General features: G+C 38.8%; 1 protein-coding gene across 10 annotated transcripts in view; it reads left to right on the forward strand.

Moving 5' to 3' along the window:
• The window catches only part of SULF1 (sulfatase 1), a 186,040-nt gene that overhangs the window by 112,129 nt on the left and 59,390 nt on the right, over window positions 1–14,521 (forward strand). For 9 of the 10 annotated variants that reach the window (XM_033080115.1, XM_033080149.1, XM_033080131.1 and 6 more), the window contains 2 exons: window positions 9,443–9,502; window positions 9,819–10,053. In XM_033080115.1, coding sequence (XP_032936006.1) covers window positions 9,882–10,053 — 172 coding nt within the window. In that variant the 5' untranslated portion in view covers window positions 9,443–9,502; window positions 9,819–9,881. Of the gene's footprint in view, window positions 1–8,867; window positions 8,898–9,442; window positions 9,503–9,818; window positions 10,054–14,521 lie in introns of those variants that run through there. The other variant, XM_033080176.1, reaches the window with a different exon arrangement.

A 14,521-nucleotide genomic window follows, 5' to 3' on the forward strand; every position in this document is an offset into this window, starting at 1 on the left:
TGAGACACCTTTCATATAAGAACAGTTTATCTACATTTAGGGAAAAAGCCCCAACCATGCAGTAAAGAAAACTTTGATGGTTTCCCCCACAATAATCACTGTAAAATGAGGTACCTCTCAAATTCCTTCCTACACAAAATGAAGAAAAATGCTATGGTCCTCTTCTTTGCCTTTCTAACTCATCTGAATTTTCTGGAATTGACTTTCTATACATCCTAGTCCTTGATGTTCCTGATCCATGTTGCATTATTCAGAAGCTTCTGCCTAATGATCACCAATTTCATTCCCATTTTCCCTTTTCTGTGCATAATGCACAGTCCAGTGTTGTGGCATAAAATTGACTGCCTGCTCCACCACTCCTAGAAAAAATAATTCAGCATGTGCTGAGCTCCTCAGTAGAATCTTGGCTCATGAGAAGGCTTACAATTAACGATATACAAAGATATACAGTTATCTATATTTATAAAAAATAAAGATGGTATAAAATCATGTCTCGTCATTGCTAAATAGAAACTTTGCTTAATAAAAAGTGCATTGGAAACAAAAAAATGTTTGCCTCAATATATTCAGCTTCATCTTCCATGCTTTAAAACTTTCTCTCATCTACAGAAGCCAGTACTGTGAAATTGAAATACCTGTATGTGTACTTGAAAGATGAAGAAAATGTTTCCCCAGGCATTTTCACTAGGAAAATGAAGGTGCATTTATATGTGCTATCCCTTCAAAATGTTTTCTGAGATAAAGTTGTTCACAGAATAATTTCAGCAAGTCATTCTTGAGTCTTTTAGATCTCAGACTGAAGATTGTTTTCAAATAGCCCTTTGAGAATGGATTTTCAGTATTCAGCCTGGAATAATTGGTATTCCTCAGACAAATAAGCTGTATATGATATATTCTGTCCTTGAACAGGCAAATGTGACTCTAATTTCAGGCTTTTTTTGACACGAGTCTTCAGATGAAAGCCAGTATTCTGATGCTTTGTACATTTTGGCCTTTCTTCATGTACCATTAGATGTTTCCTGAAATAAAGATACCAAAGATCTTAGAATATTGTTGCACCAGGAATGAAGAGCCTGCAGGAAGTTGTTTTAAAGAGCTGAGCAGTCCTGTTGAATACAAGAGACTTATTTCATTTGCAGAGCAGAACATATATCAGAGGTTAAGTAAGCTTTAGACACCTGATTTGGCAGTAAAATCCATCAGCTGTACTCCCTGGCTCGTATTTGCTGCCATTCCTATACTAAACCATTTCCACCTGATAGGACACGACAATGGGTAGATGACTTTCTGAGTTTTGCCATGGTGGGTCTGTCACAGGTCACTCTGCAAATCTCCCTGAGCACACTTAGGTGTAGGACAGCAAGGTGAGGGGAGGAGAGAGGACTGGGAGGATTACTGTGATAGCAGACAATAGTCCTCCATGCTCTTGATAGCTGGGGTTCTACCTTGTGTGCCACCAGAAAATGGAGATTGGGGAGCTCCAAGAGCTTCCTGGTCACAAAGCAGATTAAAAGCAAGGTTGATGGCAGGGTGCCTTAAGTGCCTTAAGTCAATGACTAGTCTTTATGGAAAAGGATATGAAGCATGTTTGGTTTTTTGGTAACAGATTGTTTTGTTTGGTCTGTCTGTTTACTATTAATAGTAGGCTGGTTTCTCTATACTACAGGTTTCTCAGGGAGGAGTTTATTTGAAAACACATTTCTTGGCCTGTCAAGGAGCTTTTACATGCATATCAGTGAAGGAAGAATTTATACTGTGCCAGGACTGGAAAAACTGCTTGACAAAAAGAAGTAGCATAGTAGGAGAGATCTTGCTTTAAAAACAGAACTCAGGACCAGAGGCATTGGTGCATATCTCAGTAGTCCTATTAAATTCAGTTTGAATTTATTGAAAGTAAAACTCATTAGAATATAATGGGATTATATATTAAAAAAAAATATTAGGCTAGGAGTCCAGACCTGAAAGTGAAAGAAAAAATTAACAGACACCACATGCAATCTGCAGTGGACCTAGGTGCACAAGAGGATGTTCACTGTATGTAAGCACACAAAGTGCTGGCACTAAAAAGAAATTTACTTTCTGCACTATAGTATAATAGAGGAAGTTTTCCAAAAGCACTTAAAACTGGTGCTATCCAGGGGATGGCACCTATCTAAAGTCCTATGATGTTTCTGAGTAGTCCATCCTCTGACAATACAACTAAAAATATATTTGAGTTCCTCTCCTAGAAATAGAGGTGATGTTCCCTGTTTACATACATACACTTGTGTAGATTCGTACAGGCAATTCCTCCCCCTTCAGTCCTTACATAAGTCCTCTGGTCCCCATGAGCTGCTGCTGCTTCCCCTGGGCAGTCAAGGAGAGTGGCCAGAGCAGCCAGGGCTTAGGCTCAGCTTCCACTCAAGACCACCCACCCCCAAGTCAGCACCACCTACCCTAACTCCTCCCTGTGACAACAGACATTTGAGGAGAAGGAAACATATCTAGAGAGGAAATTTTTAAATCTCTGGTCTTGGATGGTTTCTAAAGCCAGTGAACTTAAACAGGAATTTTAAAAAGTATGCAAACTGTGTTGCTGTTGTTCACCTCTGTGATATGATCTCCCAATGCAAGACTACTTACTGAACCACTGAACTGCCAGTGTGTGTTTGTGTAGTGTATTTTCATAATGCCCCGTAATGCTGAAGTGAGCAAGTGGAGCATTATGCTATTTATGGTAAAAATATGTGGGTATAAAATGGAGTTTTAAAATTACCTGAGATTCCCTCATACACAGAATTTAGTCTTTATATCTGAAAAATAATTGGAGTCTTTTAGTAATTATATTACCTTCTAGCTGGAAAGCCATTTCCTTTAAAGATAAAAAAAATCTGATATCAGAAGCCTGCTTGGAGCCTAGTGCACATCTAATTATCTCTCTCAGTCTTAATTATTTAGCAAGTGCTAATAAACTGCACGTATCATGACACTCATGTGTAATAAGCATATAAATTTAATTTATTTTTTTCCCTCTCTTTGAAGACTAACAGACATGGAATTCAATCACAAGGCAATGGCATTATAGCCTCCAATATAACATGAGGTTTTAATAAGCCTCCTGTTTGCTGCACACATGTGCTTAAGACTGCCTGGAAACCAAATCAGTAGAAAAAAGGGATTACTTTAGATTACTTTGAAATGTGCATTGTTTGAAATGGCCTCTGGTGACCAGCTTTCATGAATGGCTGATTTTACTTGTGGGGCACGTCATCTGGCTCAATTATACCAGGCTCTTTTGTATGACAAGTGCACTCCTTGGCTGTGTTGAAATATGAAATTCTAAAACAAAGTAAATCAGATGGTGAGAAATAAATGTAGATAACTGTATATTATTAGAAGTTTGTAACCTAACAATGGGCATTCTTCTTACAGAAAAATATGTGGGAATTTTGTTTTGAAACTTCCACAGGTTTGTAATATAAAAACATTCATTTTAATTTTCTTTAATGCATTTTTCAGCTATATTAGCAGCATTAAAATGAAATGCACGTTTTTCTTTTCTCAAAGGCAGATCATTTCTCCTACACTTGTATATTTTTAAAATGTTATTGGAGTTTGTTGTTTCACCTTAACAGATGAAGTGTTGGAAACTTCTACCTACTAAGAATATCCCTTAACCTGTACAAAGTTATAAAAGTGGGTTAGCAAGGCTGCATTACACTTTCAAGTCACTGCAAGCTTTTTCCTTTCCTGTTGGTAACTGTTTGCAAAATTACAATGTAAAAACGTAATATAAGGTTATAATTCTCCCTACCTGCAATTACTTTAAATTATAGTTACTTTAAATTAACCTAGCCTGAGGCATTGAGGATCCATCATTAGAATACACATATTACATTTGAAAGGGGAGGCGATATCTGATTGATTAGTTAAGTGTGTTGGAAATCCAATAGATAATGATTAGATTAGACACAGATAGGAACTACATTCTTTGTGTTCACTGTAAATCCTGTGCTTTACAACCTAGATTAGGGGATTAACCTTTAAGAAGAAATGGTAAATCTTGCTTTTTCCTGACTTCTGCTGTACTGTAAATGTGTTTCCCATGGCTGCAGGCTCAATATTCCCACAGGAAACTGACCTGCAGATTTACGCGGTCGTGCCTGGTAGTCTGAGATTGCAGTGTTTGCCTTTAAATACGAGATAGAAGAGTAAGATGTGAGAAGAGCTTTCACATTGCTAAACTTAAAACAGTCATCTGTCAACAGCTTTTTCCACTGAAGTGCTTCACTGTATTAGTGAAAGTGAGAGTTGTTATTGTTGTGGTAGGGTGTTACAACCCTCTAGTCATCAAGGCAATATGATTTAAGGCGAGATTTAAGACCTCTGAACTACTAGGTTGCTGGGTGCAGATGAACATCTCGCTTCCCTGACCTTTTATTATGTAGTTTCAATCTGTCTGCACAATCTTCATGCAATTACTAATCTTATGAAGTTGGTAATTTTGTTGAGTCTCATGTTATGATTCACAGCATAGACCACATGAGACTTCAAGAGGTCCATCCTTTGAGACAAACAACCAAGATTCACAGAAGCTGTATTTGTGTGGCCCAGAAAACCCCTTTCACCTTCTTTGACTCTGGAGTTTCCATGTATGCAAAATGTTCTCAAATTCAGCAGCAATGTCAGGTGGACACATCTCAATTTAAAGCATACAACTTATAATGGTAGGTGTAAACCCTGAATTTGACATTTGTAGGGTCATGGATGGATGAAGCCATCTCCAGTTTACATGATGCCACTGACAGTGATTTCTGGAACTACAGGCAGACTGGTAGATTTTTGAAATTATGCTGAACAGGTGCCCAGCAATGTGACCAATCTCCAAGGTCATATTGGAAATTATAAAACACGATAATAGCAGAGTCCCATCACTGAATTAAGAGAGTTTTTCTAGTTGTCCTTTGCCTTTCTCTTTTTCTTATTGAAAGTCTGGTTATAAGGAAACAGAGAACACTGGGATCATATTCCTGTAAAAAAAGCTCATTAAAACCAAAACTGTCAATTGGCAGGTCAGAGGTAAAATACATAGGAAGATGCTCTTCTATTTGAGGTGAAGAAAGAAAGCACATTTTCTTGTGGTGATTGATATCCAAAAATTCGTTCCTTTGTTTTATCCATTTATTTATCAGAGAAGCCTGTAAGAAAAAGTTATCCAAGATTATCCTTTGCAGAAGGAAAACTACGCAACTGAACACTTGCAATGTCAAGGCCTTCTGCTTCTTTTCCATGCATTTGATGTATTTTTGTGCAAATTTCTTGCACTGGTCAAAGCATTTTAAAAATGTCCTAAGTTTCAAGATGTTTGTTTGTGGATTATATCTTAATTACGTACGACTGTGCCAATTTATGGAGGCAGGGAAATCTAACTACAGAGGTGAAATCTGTAGGATACTGGATAGTAAAGAGGAACACAGCACAAATAGGTGCTGCATTAGAAATTTATTGATTTAAGAACCTGGTCACTGGGCAGGAACATATGTCACAAATATGGCAGGGACAAATATGTCACTGGACATACTTATTACTAATATGTGGAGAACAGAAGCCAGAATTCTCACTCTCATGTTTGCTGATGATACAAAACTGGGGGTAGTGACTGATGCACCTGAGGGCTGTGCTACCATGGCAGGAGGTTTGGACTAGGTGATCTCCAGAGTTCCCTTCCAACCCTAATGATCCTGAGAGTCTTAAGATCCACAATTACAGTCCACATTATTACCAATATTGCTATTATTACCACTGTTGGCTTTGTTGTCTGAATCAATTTTTTTTCAAAGGAAAGGCCACTAGGACAGTGGGCCTCAACCTATGACTTTGAATAATATAATGCCTTAATGTTCATGCTCAAAAGAAAACACTAATGCAGAGAAGACAAAGTTGTTTGCCCTTTGTTACCCTTTGGTCATAAATTACTGATGTGGGGCATTGCACAGCACATGGTACTGGAGGTGGACACATGTCCAGTATCATTACTCACTATCCCCACATTTGATGTCAGGTTTGCAAACAGGAAATGTGTTCATGTAAGCCAGATTCCCTGTGCAACGATATGTGGAAGCCACATTTGTAGCATATTAAATATTAATAAGTTCATATATCTTTAAAACTTCTTATGGCATATTCATGTGCATACTCAGTGTTCTTCTCATAAACAAAGTGCTCTGGACAGATTTTTATTGGCTAAACACAAAATAATGTTTTAAGTGAATCGAGTGACAATGTGGACATGAGAACAAAGTGGCAAATGCTCCTTTTTGAATATTGGCTGTCTTTTATTGTGTTCCAAACTAAGCACTTTCAGTCAATGCCATGAAAAATCTTGAACAGTTCTGGATCAAAATGAATAACAGATCTACAGACTTTCAAAAGATACTGTTCTGCCTTTTACTTTACTTCTAAGTCACTGAAAGATACTCTCTTAAGAGACCTAAAGTCCTTGTAGTTTTTTATGCCACACCACACAAAGTGGCACTGTGGCCTTTCTTTGCAGTGCTCTGCCAGTGTAATTCAAGTTTCATGGGTAATTAATTCTCCACACCCATAAGTCCCTGAACTGCGTGTTACAATACTAGCTGCATAGAAACAACTAAAGATCCAAGTTTTCAGATTTTATTCATTGAAAGATGACTGCAAACTATGCATTTCCACTCCTGTGGGGGAAAAATTATTTTCTTTGGATTTTTTTGGTTTCATTTATTTACTAACTACAATTTGGTTGCCATAGGTATCTTCTATAAGAAAAATATACTCTAGAATTCCCATATAGAAGTTAGATCAGCACTTGTTTATTTGGCTAGGAAAAAAGCATTTTGTAGTACCATCTTGATATCCTAAACAAAAAAAAAATACAGTTTGCTTCCCCATGTAACTTTGAAAAGATCTTTTTTAGAATTTCTCCTATTTTTGTCTGTTTCTCAAGACAAATTGCAGTATCTGCAGGGGCACTTATATGCTACCAGCCAGTATCCAACACAAACATTGCAACCTTATCTTCCCTATCAAGCCTGTGTTTTGAAAGTTTTCTTTACTCCATTTCTTTCTAGGACTGGGAAACAAGCTGTAAAAGGAAAAGTTGTTGAAGATCACCTTTTAATAAAGATTTACCGTATAAAAAACTGAAATATGAGCAACAAAACATGGCATTTCTGTGCCCTTGTATAAGAACCATTCAATGAAACTTGTATAATTAATTTTATGTCTATAGATATGTCCTGACAATTTCCTTTGTCCATCAAGGAGAAAAAAGTTAGAGTGGGGAAGAAACTTTCGTACTCTTATTTCTAACAAAGACCTGCCTAAGGTGCCTCAAACATGCTAGAGGAAAGGGATTTTTCATAAACCAGCTAATATAGACCAGACAGGTTGAAATTAAGGATACTTGTTAATGTCCATTTGGATTAGTGTAAATTTTATTAGCACTGAGGTGTAATTGTCAGGAACTTGCAGTTTCGTGTGATGGGGGGTTATTCAAACATGTTGGTGCCAATGTTTGCTCAGTGCAGTCAGGATGACTGCACTTTCTGGGTCAACATTGTCTGAAAAAGTTTGCTGTACAACTGAGGTAAGAAACTAAACATTGAGTCTCACTTCATATAGCCTTTCGTGCTTCGTGATGTGAGTCAAAGTTTCGCCATTTAAAGATCAGACATCTAGAGACATATTTCTGCTTTTGCACCAAGAGCATGTAGCTGGTGTCTGACAGAAGAAAACTGACTTCTCTGGTTACCCTGGTCTTTGGGGCCCTTGTCAGCTTTCATGAGACTTAAGAACATATAAGTGGAAATGGAACTGTTTTTAAAAGTCCTTCCAGACTAATTACAGACTTCCAGTTACTTACCTGAATGTTGTGTAATCACCGAAATAGCATTTGCTGTTCAATGGCAATCCCCTGTATGGACTTTGCAGTGCTGTAATACTGGCAGAACGCCGGAGTGTTGGTTGGTGCAGAGACAATGAAAGACAAGATTTCTCTGCCACAGACACTTGGATTTTCCTTTTAAAGATGTTCACACTCTTCTGGTGTAATTACAGCCTGCCAGAGTGAGGAGCATGAAACTGTTTAGCTTGCGAAGCTTAAAATAAAAGGTGTATGTGGAAACAAGAACACGATCCTTTTTCTAGCAGTCCAGCACCAATTCCCATCCCCTCCCTCTGATGTGGCTTCTTCCCCTGAAATTTAGAGCATCTCCCTATTAAGGCATTTTTAGGTGAATGATTGGGGGGCCCTTTTGTCTTCTGTGCTGCTGTCATTATTTCTGTTTATTAATCTATTTGTGGCTCACGTTGCATGTCTGAAGTCTCAGGTGTGGGTGCACAGATCTCATGATTTATGCTCTGGTCTAATTATATAAGGAGCACCCCAGTTCCCATGCAGCCTTCCCCTTGGGCAAACTTCTTGATTGCACTTGGGCTTGGGTAGCTTTGTGAGGGTTTTTTTTTTTAATTGACCAATATCGCCGTGCTTTTATCCACAGTCCTAGAATAAAACCAGAAGAAATGTATGTGGCAGGTCAATACCCTGGAGGGAACAGGCATGACTCTGTGGTTTCTTTCCCACCCCCTTCCTTTTTGCCCCCAGATATTCCCTCCCTTCCCTTGTGTTGCAGACGGGTTTTGCAGAGCTTCAGTCAGTAATGCCAAAAATGTCAAAGTGTAAGTGGCTACCCCTTCCTCTCCAGACCAATCAGTCATTTTCAGTCACAGGTTTAAATGTGCTGCAGCAAAGCCAAGCCTCTGTGCTTGCAGCAGGTCTTACAAAAGCAAGGCTGTTTGACTGACAGGCACGGAGAGAGGGTTCTGATAAGGCACTGAGACAAGTCTGGAAGCGGAGTATCAAGGACGAGGCTGTGGCAGAGGTACTGTACATTATGGATGAGGCACTCAGCTCTGTCGCTGATTGATTGAGGGATGGTTGTGCTCTTTCACAATGCTGGGTAAGATCATATGGACTGTCATTTAATATGAGCTTTCTTGTCAGTGGGAAGATGACTTTTCACACAGTGATCCCATGCAGATTGCAAATAACTGCCATGCTCTCCCCTCTGCTTTCTAAGGGTTTAGTCTCTCACGCAGGTGAGTTAACCTAAAACACTGTTAGTGCTTGCCAGGCATCACATACTGGAATTTATGCTTGTTCTCAGAATCTCACTATAAATCTGACTACAAATATTGGAAAAGCACCTGTGTTTGATGATGTGAGATACATGTCTCTCACAGTCAAGGTGCCATCCAACCCCTGCATAGATATGATATTAAATTAAGTAGGGGAACCAATTTTTTTCTACTCTTTTCTTTCAGGACAGAGAAAAGAAGCTGTAACAAACAGTTCTGGAGACTTTGAAGCACAACCACAGTACTGAGGTCTCTGTCTGACAAGCTTTCTGCTTTCTCCTTCTCACAGGGCTCCTCCTACAGATGTTCTGAACACGTCTGCATCCCAGCAATTTTTTACTGCACCCAGGTAGGAATGTAAGGAAACAAGCTGCATAAAAAGAAGCGTGGGGTGTAGGAGAAGGAGTACTGTGAGGAATTTACCAGAAGTCATGTCTATACAAAATGCAGGCATGACTTCAAGCAAAAATTATTCGAGAGAGCATAATTGCAGAATGACCGAGTTTATTCTTAGAAAATGACAGAATAGAGCTCTCATTCAACAATATGGCTTATAATCATGTTAAATGGTATGTGTCAGGCTTGACTTCCCTGAGAGTCATCCTTTCAATGTATGACTGAAAATTTATTTATTGCTTGAACAAAATCTCTTTTCCTCCCTACAGGTCTTGAAAACTAGAGTTCAGGAACTTCTGGATCAGTCTTTGCATTGAAATACTGGAACTACTATGAAGCCTTCTTGGTTTGCACTCATGTTGGCAGTGCTCAGTACTGAAATGCTAACAAGTCACTGTTCCACCATCAAGTCCCCAAGGTTCAGAGGACGTGTGCAGCAGGAGCGAAAAAATATCAGACCAAATATCATCCTTGTACTCACAGATGATCAGGATGTGGAGCTAGGTGAGAAATAATTGTTGTTTGCTACTACATTTTGTCGTGTGTCTTTCAGTAGTTTATGCCAAGCAAAAAGAACTGTAAATTCAGAGAACTTGCTAGTCCTGGAATAATGTCAGAATGTGGGACAAGTTTGGAAAAAGAGTTAACAAATATTATTTAATAGCATTCATCACATTTAATTATAGACTTTGGGAAATATATGCTTATCAAAATCTACCGTGGGAGGCTTCCTCAGCACAACAAAATAATTTAATAAGGCATGCAAGGACATACGTGTAAAAACCTTGCATCAAAAGCCTTTTCTCACTCTAAGACTTTTTGTAGCATTTAAAAATTTGAGCCTTATGAGGCCAGCATTTCCCTCAGTACTGTACAGGTGTCTCTGTCTCCACATATTTGTCACAGGGATGTATGTCATCTGTCATGCTTATCCACATAGACAAACTCATCTAATTACAGGATTTAGTGATCTTAATATTTGTATGAATTATTGAAGTGTTTAAAATCCATCTGCTTTAAAAACTATGCTGTATGTATAAAAGCATGGTAGTTTTTCTTTCACAAGTATACTAAATATCTGAGCACATACCAGTCAGAAGTGATTTTCACATACTTTTCTTAGGGTGGAAAAAGTTAAAACACTTAGATGATGTTCCAGGAGGTCTTTGAATGTTTTCCATTAAGTAAGTTAGAAAGATATTAATGGTAGTTATGCATATAACTGATTTTTTGGTTCACTGCCCATAATGAAAAATCAAGGAGAGAGAGAGGATCATTTTAGGTTACCCCCAAGCAAATATTTTGGGTTGTGAGATCAAAAAGGTGAAAAAATGGCAAATTAAGTTGAAAAGAAATCTTACCGTCTAAGTTTGGTTTCTTTTTTTTTTTTATGAGAGACATATTTTAATAGAAGTATAGTGAATTTCTAGACAAAATGCCATATGACATTGAAAAATGAAAATGCTTCATTCCAGAGAACTTAATTTGCTTTAAACCCACATACTTTCAGACAGAAGATTGTAGACAAAATGTGGTCTTTATCTAAAAGCAGTTCTTTGGTTGCAAGCATTTTTGTATTTGCCATGATGCAATAATAATTTCATAGTCTTGCAGGGTTCTGAGAAGATAATTAATAAACTATATTTCGTGACTGAGGGTTGCTGTTTTTATGCAGCAGAGTTCCAAACATACGCTTTTAGATCTAAGTGATTCTTATCTTTTTTTTATTTTTCACTGTTTCCAACCTATGCTCTGTTTGGCCATGCTGCATAATGAATAGCTGTTCCCAGCTCTATTTTTGGTCTAAAATACAGCTCTTATAATGGGAGTGCATTTCTTTTTGATAGAGTCGTTCTGAAAAATTTTGTTAAAAGGGTCAAGTCAAGTCTACCTTTTTGTGGTCTGAAAGAACTTACTCTCTCCAGGGCACTGGGGAAGGTAGGTCAGCAGACACACATCTCTGAGCACAGTGTTACCAACTTGCTGTCTTCAGTCTTGCGAGAAGGTTTGCGAGTGGTGAAAAAGGAGGAAGGATGTGGCGAGTCACTTTGTTCATACTGTGGAGCTCTTTGAAAGCTGCTCTGAATGCTCACAGGGCACTCTGGCTCCTATTAGCAGGCAGCTGAGCAATAGTCTGGGTGTGTATGCATTCCCAGTGCCTTGAATGAACACACAGGTTTCTCCTTTTCATAGATCATTTCACAGGAAACAGGATTCAGCCCCAAGATTTACGGTACTGCATTATTCGCACTTCTGCTAATAAATCATTCTGCTTATTTGAAAAATAAAGCCAAACTGTTTTCCGTGTGTGAATTTTCCTCTTGCTCTTCATTGATCCCTGAGAAAAGTCTTAAATTTCTCAAAGGTCAATGGGAAGTAACACTTTCTGCCACAAGCAGAATAAAACTTAGGCATTGGTATCCAAAAATCACAGGACTGAAAGTAGCTCAATATGGATTATTTGATATTGTATTCCCAGCACGAGTATTTCTAAAAGCTATTCTAAATGAATGCTTTAACATAAAAGCATATAAGTTGCATTATAGAATCAGGAAGATTTGTCTCCAGAGCTTATATAAGCATTGAACCAAAATATTCATCTGAGTGCAGCTGATATATAGAGGAGTCATCGAATATAAAATTTGCAAGGGGCAGGGAGTTTGTGTTTAGTTAGTGCTCAAGCCATAGGAGTATGCGCATCTTCCTATTGATCTGCACCATCCCCTTGAGTTTTGCATTGAGTGCAAAGAAATTCAGAAGAGTTGCTGTCTCACTCTTGTTAGTAGATAAAAATAACAAATTGCCCCACAACTCCAGCCACTTTCTATCTATGTGAGGAGCAAGGGTATTCTAGATCAGCTGGCAGATTGCCACTTAAGCTGTGTGAAGCAGCCTGGCCCTCAGCTCTAGAAGGAACTCAGCAAATACTTGGGATCAAAACTCACAGAACCCAGCACTTTTCCCCTCCTGCAGACAATGTGCTGCGGCTCTTCAGGGCAGTGGCCCCAGCTCCCACTGTGGTCAGACCCATATCCTCTTCAGTCCAACATTTTGCTTGCTTTTTGGTCTCTTCCCCTCTTCCCAATTCTCTACTATTTGCACACATCAGTACCTCAAAATATGATACCCTAATCACTCTTACAGTCCTCACTGTAAAAAATATCTTGCATAATGTCAGAAGGGAGTAAAAACTAATGAGCATGTTGGTAGTTCCAGTGTTTTTGACCCTTTTTTACAGCCTAATGCACCACCCAGTGAAATCTATATAAACCAGTTACTGAATAGAGCACTGGGTAAAGAGATCACAACATCATCTAGATACATCACATCAGGCATAATTTGCCTGGTGTGCTTTCCATCTTCCCTAAAACTAAAGCACTAAAAAACATAAGCCAAAAAAATGGGGATATGTGCTGGGATCTGAAAAAGTCCATTACCTTCCTGGGGCCTTGCATACATGTATAAAGACAGAGTGGCTCCTAGATATTCCTTTGCAGAGATGCCCACCCGCGATGAAAATCCATGGCAACTTTACAGACTTGATGTTGCCAAACGTATTTCTTGGGGTATGAGAACAGACTGAGAAGTGACACTGAATTTCTCGTCTGACAAAACTCACTAACTTCTGTGTGGGAGTTATCTGGTTCCCCTCAGGTGCTCCCCAATCGTTCACATAGAGCAGGAGTGTCCTGCTGACAGACAGTGCCTGAGTACACGTGCCCTGGAGACTGTGGGCCAGATGGCAAAAAACACAAGCTGTGAGGAGAGCCACAGACAGCAAAGGATTATAACTTATATCAGCAAGTTTTATCTCCTGCTTGTGTTTTGTTTTCCTAATGAGGAAGTCTCACCTGCTTTGAAGTGCCTGTTCCAGAATTTCCAGAGAGGCTTAATCTATTATCAGTGTCAGTAAGTGCATACCTGGAGGGGAAACTTAGTCATAAACAGTAGGTTTGCAAGAGCAGAGGGCTGACCAGCTGGAGGAATGAGGAAGGCCTCTAACAGCTATTCATTTATTATACATGGAGGCAGGAAAGTGCGGATCAGCTCTGCTGCAGTTACTGTGCATTAGGGTACCTGAATAGCCCACTTTCTATCAGAGCACCTCAAAGCACTTTACAGCTGACTTCTCAGGAATAAACTGTGACTTTTCAGAAATGGGAGAGCTCTGCTGAAAACAAAACAAAAACTGAAATGTCAGCCTGGGGTCCAAGATAAAGGCATGTAGAACAAGGATGATCTCTCATTTGTCTTTTGCTTAACAATTCAGTGAAATGCTCCTACTCATGCAAATGGAGACCTTTTGTGTTCAGGGACCTCTCAGTTACTCTTCTACTTTTCTATATCCCTAAGCACGTGGGGCTCAGGAAAGCACAAATGCAGATGTTCTCCATTTAGAAAATAAGGGCTATGAAAGACAAAGAGTCCAAAGTGATGGCAACTTTCATACACAGTATTAATGTATCCTTAAGGACAAAGACCCTGGCATTTTAAATGAAATGCTGAAGACCCTACTGCCTCTTCCCTTCTTTCAACAATTTTTTTTACACAAAAGACTTCATAGTCAGCACTGACTCATTAGCCTAAAACCACACCAGAGCATGCTTAACTTCAACCAGTAAGATAATTTGTACGATTTTACTGCTAAGACATAAAGTCAAGTCTCCTTGAGAGTTTTATGGTTTTACAGGTAGGTTTGCAATTGCTTTAGAACTTTTTAAAATTTGACTTTCAAGCAACAGAAACAAAACCATCAAGAAAAATTCTTGTTGTATCAGAGGAAGCAACAGATCTAAAGGTAAAGGACAGTCAACTGTGCAAAAAACCAAAGGAAAAAAAAAGGAAAATAAAATTCCAGAAACCTTTTTTTACCACCACCATTGTACAAGTACTACAACTCACAAACTGGTTTCCTGGGCACATACTGACATATCCACTGTTCACCCCCACCCTTCAATCTCTGCTCTGTTGG

The sequence above is a fragment of the Catharus ustulatus genome, chromosome 1 (assembly GCF_009819885.2).
Source record: "Catharus ustulatus isolate bCatUst1 chromosome 1, bCatUst1.pri.v2, whole genome shotgun sequence".
Taxonomy (NCBI): domain Eukaryota; kingdom Metazoa; phylum Chordata; class Aves; order Passeriformes; family Turdidae; genus Catharus; species Catharus ustulatus.